Source organism: Hesperophylax consimilis, chromosome 16, assembly GCF_061612785.1.
Source record: "Hesperophylax consimilis isolate HC1 chromosome 16, BYU_Hcon_1.0, whole genome shotgun sequence".
Lineage (NCBI taxonomy): Eukaryota > Metazoa > Arthropoda > Insecta > Trichoptera > Limnephilidae > Hesperophylax > Hesperophylax consimilis.
Window position 1 is genome coordinate 2998821 of NC_142851.1, and position 22226 is coordinate 3021046.

The window sequence follows — 22226 nt, forward strand, 5'->3', positions numbered from 1 at the left end:
AATGTGTCTGATATATGTGTTGTGAGAAGTACAGAAATACTTTTGCCCGTCGATGTTTATCATCCGCCACTAGAAATATGTATGTCTAATCTTAAACCAATTCCCACTGTAAAAAAGATAGAAGAAACTCGCAATTTCAAAAAAGCAGACTATGTTCAAATTTCTAACTTTCTTAAACAGAGTGACTGGTCATTTTTAGACACTGATGCTGATATTAATGTACAGCTTGTAAAATTTTACTCCATTGTTAATTCTGCAATCAAAAATTTTGTACCTTTGACAGTTTATAGGGAAACTGAATTTCCGAAATGGTTCTCAAAAGAACTGATTGACTTAATTTACGTCAAAAAAATATCGCACAAGAGGTTCAAACAAAGTCGCCTGGCTATCGATTATATTGCCTTTCAAAAAATTAGGGCAGAATGTAATAAGCTCTCTACTAAATGTTATAACAGTTACATGTGTGTTGTCGAAGGCTCTCTCATAGAGGACTCAAATTTCTTTTGGAAATATGTTAAATCCCAAAAAGAAAATGGAACTCATATACCTAGTACTATGTCATTCGATTGTAAACAATCACAAAATCTACAGGAAACTGTTAATCTGTTTGCTGAGTTTTTTGGAGGTGTATATGTTAGTAATAGTGTAGACAGTAAGTACTCTTGTTCTAATTTGGTTGAAAACCTTGATATATCTGACTGTACAGTAACTATAGAGGACGTTGTGTCTAAGCTGAAGAGTCTCGATTCCCGCAAATCCTCAGGACCCGATAAAGTTCCACCTAGATTCCTAGTTAATTGTATGCATTCATTGTCACATCCCATACATAAGTTATTTATGAAGTCACTCTCATCAGGTGTGTTTCCTGACCTTTGGAAGTTTAGTCATTTGACGCCTATTTTCAAAAAAGGAAATAAGAGCGAAGTAACAAATTATAGGCCAATATGCATAATGTCTTCTTTACCCAAACTTTTCGAAAGCCTAGTACTAGACAAGTTGATATCTCAATTTAAACGAGTAATCTCACCAATTCAACATGGATTTATTAAAGGAAGATCAACGCTTTCCAATTTAATATTATACACTAATGATATCGTTAATGGCTTTATCACATCATATCAAACTGACTCCATATATACTGACTTCAGTAAAGCATTTGATAAAGTAAACCACAGAATCTTAATACGTAAATTAAAATTGTTGGGAGTGAGAGGGAGCATGTTTGAATGGTTTAAGAGTTATCTGTTGGGAAGGTACTTAGCGGTAAAGGTTGATTCATTCACTTCTTACAAATTTGCGGCATCAAGTGGAGTACCGCAGGGATCTCATCTGGGCCCAATATTATTTTGTTTGTTCATCAATGACATAGTAAATATTTTTAGCAAAGTCAAAGTTCTGTTATTTGCCGATGATTTGAAGATCTACAGAATAATTAAAGATGATAATGATCGCGCTATTTTGCAGTCGAATCTGAATAAACTATTTGCTTGGTGTTCAGAAAATGATTTGCAACTAAATATTAGTAAATGCCAGATTATTAGTTTTTACAAAGGTAAAAATCCTCTTCATTTTTCTTATTTCATTAATGGCGCTAATCTTCTTCGAGTTTCACAGATTCTAGATCTCGGTATCTTATTCCACGAAAGTCTACAGTTTAACTTACACATCGATGAAACTACTAGCGATGCAATGAGAATGCTCGGTTTTATTTTGAGGATGGGGGCAAAGTTTAAAAATGTGTTAACTTTAAAACATTTATATTGCTCATTAGTACGAAGTAAAATAGAATATAATTCAACAGTATGGTCACCGTTCTACAAAGTCCATTCTCAAGCCTTAGAAAAGGTACAAAATAAATTTCTTCGGTACATCAATTTTAAAATGAATATTCCCATCGAATTTATAAATTATAATAACTTACGTACCGAAACCAGACTTCTCAAACTATCGGATAGAAGAGTTCTAACTGATATATTATTTTTATTCAAAATTATCAAATATCTCATTGACAGCCCTGAATTATTGGAATTAATTTATATGAATGTACCTGCCAGACAAACTCGAAGCATAGACACTTTTAAATGTAACAATAACCTCAATACTAACTACTCTTTGTACTCACCAATTCCAAGAATTCATCACCTTGCAAACAAATATTGTAAACTTATCGACATATTTGGTGTTAATAACTTTGAGAGTTTCAAAAGGCAACTAATTTTAGACCTTTTTGCTAGTTATTAACTTGTAATATTTATTAGCTTTAAAAAAGATCTTGTTTTCATACTTTGATTTACTAAACCATATTATTTTCTAAATACCTTATGAGTAAATTATATTTAGCTATTTTATCCATGTACATGTTACACTTAAATACATAAACTGTCAACTTACTATGTAAAAGCCCGATAGGGCGTTAATAAATAATAAATAAATATCAGATCGATAACTAACAATGATTTTATATCCATTTCCTGAGCACAATTTTGCTCGTTTGGCATGACGATAGCCAAGCCGATATTGATAACGAAATAAATATGAAATTGGCTTCTGATGGCAACCCTGGCAGGTATTGTCTACGGATCAACATTCCTAAACATCAAACACGTATGTCAGCATACAAATAAATTGACAGTGTCGCATTGAAATACGCTCACTTTAATATACATTGGCAGCCCATGTGTACTTTTTGATACCGACAAGGGAGTTAATTGATGGAGATCTTTAGTCATAATTCGTGATATTCTGAACAACTTTCTGAATTGGGTTTCTCCAAGCTCAAATGGATTGATTGATTGTACAAGGTCTTTCAGTTCTATAAGCTTCCTTAGTCTGTCTCCATTCATTAATAAGCCAGTAAAAGTAGGGTATATTTACAGTTATTGTTTAGATGACGGATTTAGTCAATATGGGGTTTTATCGATCAAGCATGCTGGATTCCCTAAACAATATGGTAGATATTATCTACTTATTTATGTTGTTTGTTTTAACAGAAGTTAGACATCATTATTATTCTAAAATTGTACTAATATTTACTACTCGGCATTGCCTGGGTTTCGGAACCATTTCGTAATTGAATTGGTTTTGTAATCGTAGAATTTTTTAATTAGTTTTTCATTGATAAGGTAGTACTTACTTGCACGCTGAAAATATCTGTAGTAACCCAGGCTCGTTCGTGCATTATGTCTTTAATGGACACGCCAATGGAGCCAAGGAGTTTACAGAGTTCTGCAATGCCGCCCGGCCTATCACTGACCGTCACTTTGAATTTGACAAGTCGGCTCTCAGCTGCCAGGCCTCTCTCCAGGCACCTGCCCAGAATGGTTGAGTCAATGTTTCCGCCAGACAGAAGACATACTACCCTGAAATCATAGAGGTCATTATAAATGTAATGGTTGAAATTGTGAAGTTGGATGCAATAACAACTTAGCCCGTCATCCCACTGGCTCAGTAACGGTAAGGAATCGACTTTCAATCAAAGTTCACTGCTTGCAACGCAGCCATTGTGGAACTTTTCTGTGCAGGGTCTCCAATTTTTGTGGATTCCTTACCATTACCGAGCTAGGACGATGGGCTCAAACGAAAACAAGCTGTTTTTGCTCCAATCGTATTTTTTTTATCTCCAATCTCTATCTGCTGGGTACATATTACTTCTGTAGGTTTTACACAAAGATATTAGAAGAACGAGATATGCTATGTTGGCCGCCGGACCGTTGGCGGAGTACTACCTAATTTAGGTACTTTGAATACTATCGGGACGTGTACGCACAGAAATCTGTTCTATGTATTAGTGCGGATACCTTAGCGTAGGCGAAGGTGTGCAGTAGTATTGGTGAACAAAACCGGCGACACTGGGCAAAACAATTCCACACAGTATGAACTGCTCATAGCACATCTCGTTCTTCTAATATCTTTGGTACATATTACACATGCAAAAGTTTGAACTCTAGTAAGTTACAAGTTAATATTATGAATTTCAAAAAACTTTGTAAGCATTTTACTCAGTTGTTCCATTCACATAATTTACTTCTCTTTAGTACTTATAATTAAAATACAGCCAGAACTAATTATAAAATGCACAAATTACAAAAATCTTTTTGTATTTCCATAATGCTTTTCCTTGCTCACGGTAATAATGAGTGTTCTTCACAGATTTACCAAACAACTTTTATGCTGCAAAAATTCTTCATTCAAGATAGCCACCAATGTTTAAAGAAATATACCAACTCCAAAGGGATAAATGCTTTAATGTTTATGATTGCATCGATTTACCGTTCAATTAGTAGGCACAGCCTTTCGGCAATGTTGCCGAATTATTTCCAAGTTTTCTTGGGTCATTACATTAAAATTTATCAGATAGATACATACTAATTCTTACTTCAGAAACATATCTGTCTTACATTCTGTCTACACTCGCCTGACATCGTAGATTTCCATCCCATTTTTCATTTCGTAAACACAGTTGTGCATTGGAAATTCAAGGCCCGATTGGACAGTTATTCAGATCACGAAACACGTCCAAAAGGTATTTCTTGTGATCTTCTTTATTCTATGCACAAAATCGACTTCAAATTAATGTCATATAGATTCACCAGTTTCCCAGTTGCAGTACGACTTTCCAGGCACCGTGTATTATTGTGAGGTGTGGTTTTAACAAGTAAATTTATTAGCAATATGTAAATAAATAAGTTTTTACTTTTGTCCAATCAACTCCGGAACCAACCCAGCCAGTATGGCCGCCACTCCTGAAGCGCCTGCACCCTCTACAACACATTTCTCATTTTCCACCAACCTCAAAATGGCCTGGGCTATCCATTCTTCCTTGACAACAATCTGAAACAAAAAATAAAAAAAATTTAAAAGGTTGGTCTATCCTGCTGGAACTTTTTTTTATTTACTTACAAAGAATTCTTTTTTTTTTTGATGCTATGGTTTATTTTTTTGAGGAGAGGAAGGAGTGACGAAAATAAAATTAGGAGGGAGGAAATATAGAGGCCTGAAAATCGTTCCACAGCCAAGTTGTTGAACTCAAGAATGAGTCGTAAAAACGACCTATTCTCATTTGACAAATGAAGCATGTGCAAATGTTGGGCGGGCGTTTGGCGTATTTCTCGACTACGCACAGGTGCCGAAGGGATGAATGACATCAGCATCTTTCATTGGAATACCGATAGAATGAGAATCGCAATCCCGGCTTTGCTCTAAAGTTTGTTAAGATTATCAAATTGACAGAATTTATTTCTGTTTAATTCAGAGCCAAGAGTTTTTTTGGGCCTTCAGACACGAGGTGTTGCCAAGTTCAACAGTGGGGCGCACGTGATTTGTACGGTGACCAGATAAATCATCAAAATGATAATTCATCACATCTTTAAAAAATTATATAAAGTCATGGAAAGCTATGAAACAAAAACTTTATTAACTGGGTTAAGTAGGTTAGGTTTAATTTTTTTTTTCATCGTTTCTAATGACTTTAAATCACTTTTTAGAAGTGTGTTGAACTGTCATTGTGTTGATTTATCATGGAACCGATTTGTACAGGGTCAGCGGATGTGTACTATTCAAGTACGCTCTGCTTCTGAGAGGCTAACTTGAATCTGGCTTTGGTGGAGCCCCCATGCCTGAGCTGGTCACTTGGAGTTACACCAAGCATATCAATGGAAGGTGTGTTGAGAAGATTGTTTCCGTTGAAGGAGACTAGATAGTCAATTCGATACCTTTTAGACGCAATCCGACATGATTGGGTCCTTGAAACAAGAGGAAACCCTCTTGAGGTAACTGTCCATTCTCTGCTTCAAAGCCCTCTCAGCTGTTGTAGGTTGTGTATCCTTTGGGGGCTTGTCAAACAAAAAGGTATCATGGGCTGTACTATCATCCTCATAATGCATAATCAATGAATTGGTGCACACGAGTTAACATATCAATGGAAGGTATGTTGGGAAGATTGCACGTTGACGTTACACGTTGAAGCTGAACTTTTATAAATTTTAATTGAGCTGGCCACAAAGAGTAAATAATATTTCATTGTTTTGTGAATGATGACAATGCGTACCATTCTGTCTATCAGGGGACTGACTGTAGCATAAGCATTGTACCCCACGGTGGGCACGGCCAAGCCATCGGCTAGTGTGGACAGCAGCTGGGTTGTCACTGGTCCTCCCATCTTCATTGCCTCGTACATGCTGGGACATTTCTCCGACTCCACCCCCTAAATAAATAAATACTCATTATGATTTTACAAATTATTATTTTACACGGGAAGAGTAGTGAAGGATGCATTCAGTATAAAAACAAATTGCAGCAATAAATATTTTTATATAAAACAATAACTTAGTAAACGCGACTTTTATTTTTAATACTTAATGTTGACTGGGTTTCGCTACAGCCGTCACTTCTTCAGGGCAGTACAATACTCTACTAAAATCTATAAGTAACATGTGTTACTAATATATCAAGCTTTCACATAGTATTGCACAAAATTGGGCTGAGCTCAGTGGATGAGGTCGTAGGAGTAGTTGAGAAGTTGGAAAGAGTGCTCTTTGTCAATAGGAAACAACCTGGTATTTTATTTAGGTTGATTTGGTTGTTGATGACTTTGCTATTAATGTTTTTGGCTTTCTGTAACTCTAGTGCCTACGGAAACTAGTACAGAAACTACCTACGGGCTTAGAGTTACTTATAAAATAAAGCTTATCTCTGAATTTATTAACTTTTAGAAGCTTATAAAACCTCATAATATTTAATTATGGAATAAGACTATATCAACAAGTGTTAATTAAAATGTGAGAGAGACAAAGACACAGAAAATGAAAGGTAACAGCCGCAACTAGGATTCCAATCCAGATCCTCTAATCCAGTGGTTCCCAATCAGTGGTATGCATACCGCCGTGGGGTACGTAAGGTTGCTTGCGTATGACAACGTAAGTACGTATAAGGGTGGCGGTATTGAACGCCATCAAAGGGGTTGCACTACTGTAGGGAAGAAAATTGTAATATGTGTTGTGCAAAGCACTCAACTGCGGTACGGACGGGTGCGTCCGATATTATTTTATTTATCATTTTGGCTACTCACTGTACTCCGAGTTTGGACCCGTACCCAGGAAAACTAATAGAGAACCACTACTCTAGTCTTACCGGGACTGGTGTCTCTGTCAATTGAGCTATTGCCACCAAATTACGTTCCGTAATTTTTATCAATGTCGTGCTTCCGGTTTTGAAGTATTATGTACATTTAACAGGGCCATATATAAGAGGGGGGAGTTTAGGAGGTTTAAAGATGTGTTTAATTGTCATTCTGATGAGTTATCAGTCACCCCGATTTGGATGTCTGTGAATAGTTCCTTTTTAATAATTATTTTTAACAATCATTTGAAGAAACTGAGGTACAAACCTACCACCTACATATTATATGATATCATCATAATTTTGTTTTTAATTTAAATTTATGTTTTCTTTATGCACAGCGACATAATAAATTATATATAAATACTGAATAATGATTATGGATTATCATCTCAAAATAAATTACTTACTCTAAAAAGATAAAAAGTCACGAGAAACATTATTATTCCCATGTTATAAAAATAAATTTCTCACAGTAAAATTGTCATTCTTTGAAGTTGATAATGTAAATTTATCTCTGCTGGAGGTCGTGTCAAAATAAAGTCGTAACAATTTTATAGCTTTAGTTATCGTTATAAAAATATTTGCGCATTTAAAAAAAAAATGATTACGTAATATTGTTTCAGCCGAAGCATCTGTTAGCAAGTGCTTCCCTACCTTCTTCTTTCCCATCTCCTTCTCCTCCCACTCCCTTCAGTCTCGGAACATGCCCTATTTGGAGATGCCATAGTCCCACTGGCTCCGAGCTGTTGGGACTCTTTTGCGGTATTAATAGAAATTAAATGGTTCTTTTTTTTAAGGGTGGAGACGGTTTACACGTACCTAGTTCCCATGAGCACTTAGGCCATAGGCCCATTGTTCTATCGTCCATTTACCTCAATCCTTTAACAACAACCCAGTCCCTTTCATAAAGTTCACCAGGGTTGTTATTGGGTATGTGGCTATGTCTTCTGGTTCTACTGTATGTCTCCCCAGGTATCTGAACCTAGTTCCCACCAGGGCAGGACATTGGCACCATAGGTGAATTGGAGTCTCTTCATCCTCTTCACATTTCCTGCAACTATTGGTGTTTTCTACTGCCAATATCTGCAAGTGTCTCCTGAGATGGCAGTGTCCCGTTAGTAGTCCTACCAGTTCCCTCAGTGAGTTTCTGTCCATATTGAGTAGTTTCTTGGTTCGTCTAGGGTCTGGTCCTTTTATGAGTACTTTGGATTGTCTCATTCCAGGTGATCCCTTTCCCATTCTTTGCAGTACTGGGATTTGACTCACCTATCAATATGTAATTTTGTGTGGCAAGCTGCTACTCCTACGGCCGGCTCGGATCCTAGAAGTGGTGCTTTCGCCACTTGTAGCAATTAAATGGTTCAAAATCATATAAATAACTACCCTGCGTTGCTCGACTTTTCTCTACTTTCAATAAATATAATATTCATGTATAATATATATAAACCTTTCGGAAGAAATTCTCTAAATGATAATGAAAACCCTAACAAACTCCGTTGCGTAGTTTAGAAGAACCAAGCGCACAAACAGACAGACGCAGATAGTGGCTTTGTTTTATAATATTTAGAGTAGAAATAATTAACATAATAACATCATTCAATAAAAATATTAATATGTATTACACATTTTTAGTACGACTATCGTAAAAGGAAAAATTAACATTAAATCTTCTGCACATTTTTAACAGTATTCACAGTTTGTGAAAATACGTGAGGTACGTGAGGGGTTTATTTATGCATGATACCCGCTGTGCTATCTCAAATTCTATAAGTATGTATTATACGCATGATAATATTTATATCTGAAGATATTAGTTTGTGCCTACTACTTTTGGAATTTAGTTTTGTATATTGATGTCCGTGACGTTTCTTTATATTTTAATGGGTTTTGAGATTAAGTTTTTTTTTTGTGCGTGTTTCAGAAGTGGTAAAAACCTGTTAATTCTTGCGTCATAAGTTTGTTCAAAATATTTACAAAGTTTGATTTGTGAAATACTAATAAAAAATATTTTGTTTTCCTTTTCTTGTTACAAGTAAAGATTGATATCCTCACTGGGTTCATAGGCTGAGGATTTCGTTTACATATTATAAAAAAATAATTATTTGACTAATATAAGGTTCCTAAAAGATTTAAAAATACATTATGTAGTGTTTTTAGTGCACTTGTGTGGTTTCTGTTTCTGTCTGTGTTTGGTGTTGGCTGTTTACTATTTTTGATCGCCCTATGTTGTTTTGATTTTTGAATGAGAGTGGGATTTTATTGTAGAGTTGAGTAACATAGTAAAATAAGCTTTTTTGTCCAACTTTTTATTCACGTATTGTATTAATAGTTGCTTGTTGGATGTGTTTTTGACCCTGAGATATAATTTTTGCAATATGTGTGTTTGTAAATAATTATAAGCAATAATTAGTCGCCTGAAATATCAATACAAATTGAAAATATCTCCCGAGTAAAAATAAATGCCGCCAACGGACTTTAAACCCGTGCCTTCTGATGTCCGGTCAGGTGCTCTAAAACCACTGAGCTACGTCGGCTTATTTCCAACCCGCCAAATGATTCAATATGTACTAGTACCTCAATCAAAAATTACTGCTTATTAAATTTTTTCTTCCTGTAAACAACCAACATTATTTTTGTAGGAAAGGCTTTGTTCGTGCTAAATTTCTCACTAGATGGCGTTGAGACATATAATATCTTCATTTATTGGTGAAATATTTTTGACTTGTCAAATATTATTATTTTTTAATGATAAAGTAATATTTATAAGACAAGGTTTTATGCATAGCATAAAGGATAACAAATAATTAGTCGCCTGAAATTATTAGTTGAAATGAAATCAAATAATTAGTCGACTAATTATTGCTTATAATTATTTGTTATCCTTGATGTTATGCATAAAACCTTGTCTTTTAAACATTAGTTTATCATTAAAAAATAATGCGTGTTTGTTGTTATTTCTTGTGCTTTGTATATAAAGGAGTATTTTTTTAGAATAGAGTTGTTTAATTGACACAATGTTAAGTTTGCAGAAGATTTCGTAGTTGCTGGATCGTATTTATTATCGCATTGTATTCCATTTACGTGGAAAGATCTAGTCTTCCTAGAGTATTTTACATAATTAATTATCATTCACAGATAAACATAATAGTTTTGTTGACAAAACTGGCAGACATAATAATGCATTTATTAAACTAACATTTATTTAACTACGCTAACAAAGTTTAATTGCCATCATCCAAATTCAGCTATAGAACGAGTTAATTTACCTAGAAATTTAGGAGGTAGAGGTATAGTCAAAATAACTTCTTTGAAACATAATCAGGTAGAAATGCTAAGAACTTTTTTCCATAGGAAAGCTCATAGCTCAGAAATGCACAAAATAATTTGCAAGGCAGATAGAAATATTACACCTTTAAATTTATACGATGAGAATGCCAACATTTTTATAAATCCCAACCAGGAATTATTAGATTCCTGGTCAAATAAAATTTTACACGCAAAACACTTCAATTATCTCAACCAAACGTATGTTGACAAAATTAAGTCAAACAAATGGTTGAGTATTGGAGAGTTGAGCGCAGAAATAGAAGGATTTATGCTTGCAATTCAGGATAGAGTCATTAATACTAAAAATTATAGAAAGCATATAATCAAAGATACAAATCAAATTGATGATTTGTGTAGAAAATGTTTGGCTTTTCCGGAAACTATAGAACATATTATATCGGGATGTTCTATATTAGCACCGTCCGAGTATACATTTAGGCACAATCAAGTTTTAAAAATAATTCACCAAAATTTGGTAATTAAACATAACTTGATTGACTGCCGTAATGTAGTACCATATTATGAATACGAACCAAATTCATTTTTAGAAAACGAATTTTATAAAATATATTATGATAAAACTATACTAACAGACCGAGCGATTAGTCATAATAGACCAGATATAGTTTTACATGACAAAATTAAAAAAATAACTTATATCATTGATTTTTGTTATTTGTTTTTGGGGTGTTATGCCGTGTTGCGCTAACTCCTTCTTTAGCCAACGTTTCGGACAGCATTGCAGTGTCCATCATCAGGGCAGATGTGTTATTTGAGGTTGTGTTAAAATGTGAGCTTAAGTATGAGGTTGAGATACCGTGTTGCCAGCTCCAACCCATACGAATCGGTACTTACACGCTGATTCACACCACCACCCAGCGCAGAAGAGAGGACTTATCCATACATTGGTGACCCGAGCGACCAGAATATGTGAAGAACATAAAATCGGAGCGGAACTTACGAAGCTGACCGATGCACTGGAGCGTAACGGTTACCCAGCAAGTCAGACTAGGCAAATCATAAGAGCCAAATCTGCACCAAACGAAGACAGAATTGAACAAGAGTCGAAAGGCTGTGCCTTCCTGCCTTATGTGCACAATGTGACAGACAGAATTGCCAGGCTATTGAGAAAGGAAAATATCAAGACTGTCTTCGGAACAACAACTAAAATACAGGACTTACTGAGGTCTGCAAAGACTAAGTTTCCTCTGGAAACAGATGGGGTGTATAAACTCAGCTGTTCCGGATGTGACAAAGTCTATATAGGCCAGACAGAGCGGACTATCTCCAAAAGGATTTCAGAACACTTCAGAGCTTGTAAACTTGGCCACCCTGACAAATCGGCAATTGCCGAGCATTTGATTGACACCGGGCATTATTTTGGATTTGTTCCTGAAATCCTGGGGAGACCCAAAACTTATAGAGCACGGCTGATTACGGAAGCCATTGAAATTCATAAAAATCCCGTAAACATTAATAGAGACGATGGAGCTAAGCTCAATAGTTCTTGGTATCCGGTAATTGACGGATACACCAGAGCTAAACGAATAAAAACCATTTTAAATAATAATAAAAAAAAATGATACATTAATGTTAGCTCAGAGGGTTGGAGCTGGCAACACGGTATCTCAACCTCATACTTAAGCTCACATTTTAACACAACCTCAAATAACACATCTGCCCTGATGATGGACACTGCAATGCTGTCCGAAACGTTGGCTAAAGAAGGAGTTAGCGCAACACGGCATAACACCCCAAAAACAAATAACAAAAATACTTTTGGCCGTGAAAATCTTAAATCATATTTATATCATTGATGTTGCTATTCCAAATTCCTGTAATATTCAAAAATCTGTTAATGAAAAAATAAGAAAATACACAGATTTAGGAAATGAAATAAAAAGAATTTGGCATTCTCAGACTATAAAAATATTACCATTCGTTATTTCGGCTACTGGCATTATACCTAGCTCTCTAATTAAAAATTTAGGCGTATTAGATCTATCAAAAAATTTATATATAAAGATGCAAAAGTCGGTCATTTTGAATACATGTAGGATAACAAAAGATTTTTTAAATATTTATATTGAGGGATCAGTAGGATTTATAGGCCCTGTTAGAAGTTCTACCGAGCCGAACCCTCTGATATGAAAATATCTGGAGACGGTGAATTTTTTTTTTTTTTTTTTTCCCATTTGATATCTGGTGATTTGACGTGTTGTTGTTCTTGTATTGTTTTGTATTTATTTTACTTATATAATGCACTTACATAGTGTTGATTGACTAGCTGATCATTTGTGGAAAAGTGAGTGGAAGGGTTAAGTTTTTCCTTTGGGGAAGACTTAACCCGGACAACTAAATCGGAAGTTTAAAAAAAAAAAAAAAATGTTATATATATGTATATCAGAAACGAATTGTTGTGAATGAGAGAGCACTAAAATGTCATTGCTAAAGTACTATCGGGTAACAAACCTTTTCTTCAAAAATGATAACAAATGCAATTATTTTTATTACTAATTAATATAGCATGTAATAATATAATTTAGATAGGTAAGTTGTGATATCGATGGTAATTATTTTATTAATAGTTCCATTGTGCAACATTGATTTGAATTACCAAACTTTCATCCTCTTGACTCCAAATTGTATTATTAACTATTTTACTCGCGTTAGCCAAATGTTCCAGAGTGTCATAGTTATTCGTGTTATTATTATTATTATTGACCTGTCTAATCTCTCATAGTTATATTGATAATGCTTCCGTAACAATGTAATACTACCACTGTCAACATGATAATGAAATTTTCTATATTGATTAATTTTATTTCACTTGGGTTAGCATAGCGCAGAGCATTTGTATATAAATTTTTTGAAAATTAATGTATTTATTTTCAAGAAACAGATTTTTTTTGTATAGTGGATTATGTCCAATTATTTTCAATTTGTGATTATTTCTAATTACTTAGAATGCTACTTCTTCTTCATCTCCTTCATGACCGTCTGGCATGTAGCCTGCCTCAATTCTTCCTGGATTTGCCGATTATCGGCTGTTCTCACTCATCTGAAGCGTGCAGTTCTCTTTTAATCATCAGCTCATCTTGTCTGTGGCGACCTCTGATCCTCTTTTCTGACCAAGGATGCCATCTGATGATACTGCGATTCTAACAATTGTAAGTCGTGCCACATGCTCAGCACAGTTCTGTAGCAAGTATCTACAGGCTCTGGGAAAGAAGTTTATTCTGGCATAAACTTTTTTCTACAATTTCTATTTCAGCAATTTTTTTCCAAGTTTGGTGGAGTTATTGCAGGAGATCGTTTTTTTGTGTTGTGAATTTGTCTTATACATTACTACAATAATGACAGCCAATACCTTACCCTGAGGCAATAATAGGAAATTTATCTTGCTCGTTTATATGCTAGTCACACTGCAGGGCTGGCCCTATGCAGGTGCAACTGGACCAGTTCGCTCCAGATGTCAATTTGCTAGGGCGTCAATGCACTGTTATACTTTATACCTAACAGTCCTAAAACATCGCCCTTGAGATTATTTTTCATAAGAACGGCTACACAAAATCTACTGGTTTTGAGAAGGGAATCCAAAATTTTACTTGCTTAATAATCATCAACTCTACACATTGCGTTACAGCATCGTTTGTGCATGGCTCTCTCTCTCTCTGCTCTCATAAAATCTAAATATTCTGAAATCTACTTGTACACCTGTTGCAAGCTACCTTCGGAGTTCATATTTCATTCCCATTTACTTTAGTTCTATATTATATGAAATACTTACATATATTTTAACATTAGGTTGAAGGTGTTTGATGGCGGTAGCCACGCCGGCGATGAGTCCCCCTCCACCCACGGGCACCAGCACTGCGTTCACGTCGGGCAAGTCCTCAAGGATCTCCAGGCCCAGGGTGCCCTGGCCCGCCATTATGTGTGGGTGATCATATCTAAACAAAAATAAGGTCAATTTAAATATGTTTACAGTTTTTAATCAGCTGAAAATCCTAATATTTTTTTTTACATAAGACAAACATTCCCGTGTTACAAATAATCTGATTTTATTGAAAAACTCCTACTACCATCACTGTAAGCGCTAAATGTTGCTTGGGCAATGTTGGAGGACTTTGCTAGGAGTTGAATTCAACCAACAACGCCTGGGTGGGAACCCAACGCATTTGTTCACTCAACTACTAACTGGTCAAGATATATAGGGTGTTAAAGGATGTACTTGGCTTACTTTAACCAGTGATTCCTGACATTATTTGGATTAAAAAATGTGAATTAAATTTTTGTCTCCGGTGACTTATTATTATTATTATTTTTGTTTTTAAATTTCACCGGAGATCAAAATTTTTAATTTACATTTTTTACTCCAAATAATTTTAGGAATAACTGGTTAAAGTCAAGTACGTCCCTTAACACCCTGTATACTACCTGATTTTCGGTTTTAAGATAAGACATTATGTTTATTATTTGGTTCTGTTGGTTTGTACTTTAGAACAGATTTTCTGTTTAGTTAGGTATTGCAAAGAGATGTTAATACCATGATTACCATGTTAATAAAATACACCATGTTTACTCTAAATTGCTCCACATGCTAACTACAAACCGAAGTGCTGCCATCTTGAAGCATTCTTTGTAAACAATTATATTAATACATAATAATACATGACTCCATGGTATCTTGGTACTACCAACTGACTTGTAATAAATACCATTTCATCACCTAGAAAAGATTTACAACATAATATAACTATAAACAATTAGTATACCTCGCCAAGCAAGAGACCTCGCGACCAAACAGTATATTTCTAATTTTCTCTTACTTAATAAATCAAAACCAAAATTTGGACAGAAATCATGAGATTTGTAAGTAGGTACTTAAATATCTACCGACTTAATTATAAACCATAAATCTTTTTTGTAACATTTTTTTTATTTCAAACTTGCTGTACCCTGCCACGCGTTATTGTGGCTAAGTCTATCTGTCCTTAGAAAAAAATACATGTTTGTCCAACAGATGGCGCTGCTTTTTTAAAAAATACATGTTTTAACATATGTATATTAAAACACATGCATATTCGAATGCAACGTTTTGTCAAAATTTCAAAGCAATTGGTGAAGAACTTTCGGAGATTTAAGATTTTGAACATTTACATTTTTATTTATAAAGATAGATAGAAGATAAGGAATTGTACAATTTGTCTGAAGAAATGTCACCATCTTAATGATCATTATTTTTTCAAAGTTTTTTCAAGCCGGTAGCAAATACTGTAGGATAGTTATAAATACCTCGAACAGTGAGTGGTTTATTTAGAGTCTAACATTTCCCAAACATTCTGATGGCAGTATGCTACACTAGCGCGTCACACATTTTATTGGATTTTATGCATGATTATGCCGTGCTACACTAGCGCCTCGTACATTTTAATGGATTTTATGCATGATTATGCCGTGCTACACTAGTGTTTCTAGCAGCCAAAGTTGCAAGTCAATGCAAGTAAATACTGCCAATAATTTACTGGAGTACTTGGATTCTAGGGTATTTGCCGGTAGCTATTATAATATTGGTTATTCCAATTTGACAGCCCGTAGTAGTAACCATGGTCATGCGAACTCTGGCGGGATAAAAAGGTAGTATCGAATACGGCCACCAGAACGTTTCAAACAGATTTACAGACAGACGCATTGCCAAATGTTCAAGTTAAAACAGTACTTCATTATGCTCACTCATTAACTTACCCATTAATGTATGTCAACCCTTTTTCCTTCCCCATTTTGATTGCAATGGCTTTCGCCTCAGTCATGCTCTCTCCGGCCACAATGACGGTGGCGTTAAAGTCTTTGCACTTCTGTATCTTCATAATCGGAGCGACGATCGGCATCACCACAGTCACCGGGATCCCCAGGAGGTCTCCGTGGTAGCTCAGGGCTTGGGAGTGGTTCCCCAGAGAGGCTGATATGACCCCGATGGCCTTGTTCTCTTTTGACAACAAGATAAGGGCATTTCGTGCACCTCTTTCTTTAAAACTAAAACATATAAAATAATACACATAATGATTGGGTGTCAGGAAAATGATTTTAGGAGATAATATTGGCCTTGATAATAAGTTGTAAGTTATATAAATTATGTTGTAAAACGCCTTGAGATGATTTTTTTACGAAAACGGTGCTATATAAATATTCCAATTTTTATTGATGTGTTGGTTTACGTTAGGAAATTTTTAATGAGAATTTCGCTACATATTTGAAAATATTTTTCATATATTAATTGATATCTCTGTTTAAACTTCGATTTCAACTGCCCAAAGCTAGTAAAATAATGGAACCGCAATCAGAGTGGTAGATTCACTCAGTATCGCCCTTGTGAAGGACCACTATTCACGCTTAATGATTTGAAATGGCTTTAGCCGTGTTTAATAACCAGATCTGATTAGTCTGGTACTTCACCGCATTCTTCTAGCCATGTCTTTCCTCTCCGCCCTCCCTTCAGCCTCTCACAAAGTCGTCCCTGAGCCAAACTTCGCCTGGCGGTAGTAAAAACCTCAAGGGCGCTGTGTTATGTATTATCAGCGCCTTGGCTCCTTGGCGTCTTGGCGAGTCGGAGCCTTAAGCAGATTGCTCCAATTGCGCCTGGACAGGGCTACACAACATACTCCAATTGGGAGTGGGAATATTTTGAAGTCCCCGCCTATCCAAGCATCTGAAGCCATTGTTTCGACTGTGAATGGTGGTCTCTCACCAGGGTCCTTATGAAAGTGCCTTCTACTCTGGTAAACAAGGAATCCTTAAAAGTGTAGTTATATTATATTTGTGCATATAATATTAAAATTTCTAGTTCAATGTTCTTACCTGCCGGTGAATTGGAGGTAGTCATTTTTTAGATAAATGTCCATTTTTGCTTCTTTAGACAAATGTGATTTCTGCAAGAAATATAAACGAATTAAAATAGTACCTAGTAACCGGAAAATAAATTTAAAGGTGTAATGTTTCTATCTGCCTTGCAAATTATTTTGTGCATTTCTGAGCTATGATCTTTCCTATGGAAAAAAAATTCTTAGCATTTCTACCTGATTATGTTTCAAAGAAGTTATTTTGACTATACCTCTACCTCCTAAATTTCTAGGTAAATTAATTCGTTCTATAGCTGAATTTGGATGATGGCAATTAAAATTTGTTAGCGTAGGTCTAATTAATCTTTCTAAGTTATCTAAATCTGTATTGGACCATTTCATTATGCCAAATGAGTACGTTAATAGAGGTATTGCCCAAGTATTTATTGCTTTTACTAAATTTTTAGCAGATAGATTGCATTTTAAAATTTTCCTGATCCTAGTTTGAAATTTAATCCTAATATCCTTTTTAATGTATGGTCTAATCTATTTGATTGTGGGTGTCCTAAATTCTTATAAACCTCATCCCTTTTCATACTAGTAATTTGGAAATTTCTAAATATACTCTCGTCCCCATCGACAATTTTGCCTTTAAAAATATATTTTAAACAGATCATATTGGCATTGTGTGGATTCATCCTATATTCTATACGATTGGGGTATATTTGTACTCAGATGTAGCGGATCTGTTTAACTGCTCAGAAACTAGGTACAAGAAGGCTATTTTATCATATCTTCTAAATCATCACTAATATAACTTAAGTCTACTCATACTTGCTGATAATATTTTGTATGTACTTGTATCTCCTTTTAGTAATTTTATTCTTTCTTTTATGATCAAATGCCACAGTTAATTGTTATTCTGTGACGTGTAATTTGGTGTATGGTATATTTGTACCGTTGATATTAAATAAATAAATATTTACTTCAATAAACAAATACATTTATTATTTTAAGCCGACCTAAAAAAAGTAAGATAAACGAAAAATACAGAATAAAAATTAGTATGATTTTTAAAATATATCGTTATTGGGTCAGTGGGTCATCTCTCAATTCAAATGTAAATGGTACCTACTTATAAAAAAGTTGGTATTGTAATAATATTTGCGTTGTAATAATGATGGAAATATAATATATATTTTTTAAACCTACAATGCTGATTTCTGATCATGGCATCTCTAATCTAATCTATATCTCTAAATAGTATAAAATTAATTCGCTATCCACGTCTGTCTGTTTGTGCGCTTAGTTATTCTAAATTACGCAACAGATTGTGATAGGGTATAAACTATCATTTAGAGAATTTCTTCCGGAAGGTTTACATACATGATATATGCATATTATATTTATAGAAAGTAGAGAGTAGTCGATGTATTATAATCATGTCGTAAAAATATATTTTCGGGTTTACATTGCTAACGCTGACTAAACCTTATGAGCTACATCAAAATAATTTACTACGGAATTGTAAATATTAAAAAGGTCTACAGAAAATTCCGCGGTGGTATAATATGTTTATCTCCTGTCAGTTAGTAAATAAATAGCATAAAATAGAGTCGCTATCCGCGTTTGTCTGTTTGTGCGGTTAGTTCTTCTAAACTACGCATCGGATTTTGATAGGGTTTTCACTATCATTTAGAAAATTTCTTCTTGAAGGTTTACATATTTATAATACGTGCATTTATAGAAAATAGAGAAAAGTCGAGCAACACCGGGTACACGTCAGATAGTTCTGATAATAAATGGGAAGTTTCTGTCAACTTTTCTCTTTTTTTTGCAATTTTTACCGTCTAACTTAAATTCAAGTATCTTGTATTTACATTATGTATTCTCATAGACATATGAATATTAGTAGACCTACCCTAGGTAAGTGATTAAAAGCGTATTATTCCCCACTCCCCATACCGGTTCCATTGGAGCCGGCTGGGCTCGCGTATGGCTTCCCGTGAATCTTGAGAATGTGACGTCATCATTCTTGTTCGAACTAGCGTCGAGCTATGGTCAAGGCATTTTATGAAATAACACGGCAAAATAGTGGCTTGTGATATGAAAACTTGTAAAAATAGATGTGAAAAAGAGAATAAACCCAATTGTCGTATTACATTCCATATGTAAGCATCATTTTAAGCTTATTCACGTCTTATAATATGAATCAGTTGTAGAAACATATACTATCACATCGAGCCAACATTGGTCGAATGTAGCGATTCTCAAGTGTGCGCATCGTTGTTACTGGGAAGTAAATTATGAACACTTATAAAAGTGTCTTAACTAAATACGTAAACAAAATATTCAACTCTGAAAATAGAAGAATTTTTTTTTTGCCGAATTTGGACTTCGCAAATTTGTTCATAACGTGGCGAGTAATTTGCGCTCCCATCATAGACATGAATATTAGTAGACCTGCCCTAAGTGATTAAAAGCGTATTATCCCCACTCCCCATACCGGTTCCATTGGAGCCGGCTGTGCTCGCGTATGGCCTCAAGTGAAATTTGAAAACGTGACGTCATCATTCTTGTGCGAACTATGGTCGAGGCATCATCGGTTCATTTTACGAAATAACACGGAAAAATGTCGACTTGTGCTATGAAAACTTGTAAAAATAGATGTGAAAAAGAGAATAAACCCAATTGTCGTATTACATTCCATATATAAGCATTATTTTACTTTATTTTAAGCATATTCACATCGTATAATATGGATCAGTTGTAGAAACATATAACTATCACATCGAGAAACGTCTGGATGCGAAACACAAAGCTGGTTGGTTGCTGGGAAGTAAATTATGAATATTTATAAAAGTGTCTTAACTAAATACTTAAACGAAATATTCGACCCTGAAAATAGAAGAAATTTTTTGCCGAATTTGGACTTCGCAAATTTGTTCATAACGTGGCGAGTAATTTGCACTCCCATGTAAAAATGTCTATTCATTCAAAAGCAGATTTTACTTTTAAGAACTAAATGGTGATATTATAATGCGAGATGCCTATTTACTGTCAGATTGATTTATTGACGAATCACAGTCAGCTTTACCCCCTTCGTTCTTCAACAGTTGATTTTACCCCTCGCCATTATCTTCTCGTCTATTAATTCCTATGTCTGTGGCTCCCATGTAAAAATGTCTATTCATTCAAAAGCATATTTTACTTTTAAGAACTAAATGGTGATATTATAATGCGAGATGCCTATATACTGTCAGATTGATTTATTGACGAATCACAGTCAGCTTTACCCCCTTCGTTCTTCAACAGTTGATTTTACCCCTCACCTTTAATTTCTAGTCTATATATTCATATGTCTGTGTGTATTCTTCTTTTTTATTCACACAGTTAAATTTTTAAAAAATCTGGAGCGCAATTTGAAGCTTAAGGTACCAAACGATTTTATGAGGTCAGAGTTGGCCAGACCGTTTGCTTTTTTAATTTTCTACATGTACCTAGGTACATATTCGAATTTCATTTTGTTGCCGATAATGAATTAACGTAAATCTTGGAAGCGGAAATGAACCCACTCCCGACTTCCGATCGAGCTGAAACTCGGCAGATTGACTCGCTGTCGATGACAATGCATTCTATCAACTTTTGGTGTAAATCACGTACACACATGCGGACATATCCCTGAAATCTGACGATTATATTACTGCAGTTAAAATACGAAATAAGTATGTCAAATGCATAAAATATCCAACAACAGATAAAAGGCAATCTTCTAAAATATTAATATGCAATTATTATGTACATAAACCTCCCAGAAGAAATTCTCCAAATGATAGTGGAAACCCTATCAAAAGCCGTTTCGTAGTTTAGAAGAACTACGAACAAACAGACAAACGCGAATAGCGACTTTATTTTATACTGTTTACAGATTTAAATTCGAATACGCAGTTGACTACGGTCCCTGGGTAGGATGGTTCAATCCTCAGCCAAACCATTTTTTTTTTAAGTTTTAAAAGCCATTTTAAAAAAGATGTATTATTTTGTTAAACTTGAGGTTTTTTAAGCGTTGATTTGTAAAAAAAAAATTATTAATTACAGAATAACTTAGTAATAGTTAAAATCCAAAAAAATAGTAGAATAAAACAGTAAACATCTTCAAAATCGCCGTTTGTTGTTCTATTTTTTTAATTTAAAATTATTACTTATATAAAGTTTCAATTATTATTTTATATCCATTTAAAATGTATTTTAAATAGTATCGGGCTGGTGCTCAATTATTGATATTTCAATTTGGTGATCATTGTTCATGCATTATTTAAACAATTAAAAAAAAATTATAAGTAGATAGGTAGGTACTTACGACGCAGAGGGTTTTCCGCACTCCTCCTTTAATCCTGAAAGCCGCCGAAGAAACATCCTCGAAAGATATTTTCAGGGGATTATCTGCATTGCACATTGGATCCTCGATGGATAGTTCCGCAACCATTTTAAAAAAATAACACAATACAATAATATATATGTAACTAGAATATAAAACACAACAGGGCACAGAATGTAGAATCTTCCACGAAAAGTAGGTACCTGCGACTTTACAAGCAGAACGACGATAAAGCAATGAGAAATTATTTGATTTGAATGTCATAATATTGAAGCCCTGACAAATCACTGGGTTCATTGGTATACATGATTATAATATGGGTACATAGTACATACATATTGAGAAAAATACCATGCAAATGTCATGTTTTTGGCCAACAATCAACAGTGGGTAGATTGGGGAGGAGTAGGTAAGCATTATCTGGGTAATAACAACATAAATAGGTACATACTTTATGCGTTTCCAGAATTCTACGATAACATTCGTGCTAATTAATCAATGTTTATTCTGTAAATACTGACGATGGGAATAATCGAAATATCGGTGGTGAAATACTAATCGAA

General features: G+C 34.7%; 1 protein-coding gene across 1 annotated transcript in view; it reads right to left on the reverse strand.

Moving 5' to 3' along the window:
- The window catches only part of Srr (Serine racemase), a 28162-nt gene that overhangs the window by 3175 nt on the left and 2761 nt on the right, over nucleotides 1–22226 (reverse strand). The window contains exons 2-8 of the mRNA XM_089640816.1: nucleotides 21646–21766; nucleotides 17305–17375; nucleotides 16195–16482; nucleotides 14237–14399; nucleotides 6047–6202; nucleotides 4694–4830; nucleotides 3134–3359 (exon numbers count right to left, since the gene is read on the reverse strand). Of these exons, the coding sequence (XP_089496942.1) occupies nucleotides 3134–3359; nucleotides 4694–4830; nucleotides 6047–6202; nucleotides 14237–14399; nucleotides 16195–16482; nucleotides 17305–17375; nucleotides 21646–21766 (1162 nt within the window). The remainder of the gene's footprint in view (nucleotides 1–3133; nucleotides 3360–4693; nucleotides 4831–6046; nucleotides 6203–14236; nucleotides 14400–16194; nucleotides 16483–17304; nucleotides 17376–21645; nucleotides 21767–22226) is intronic.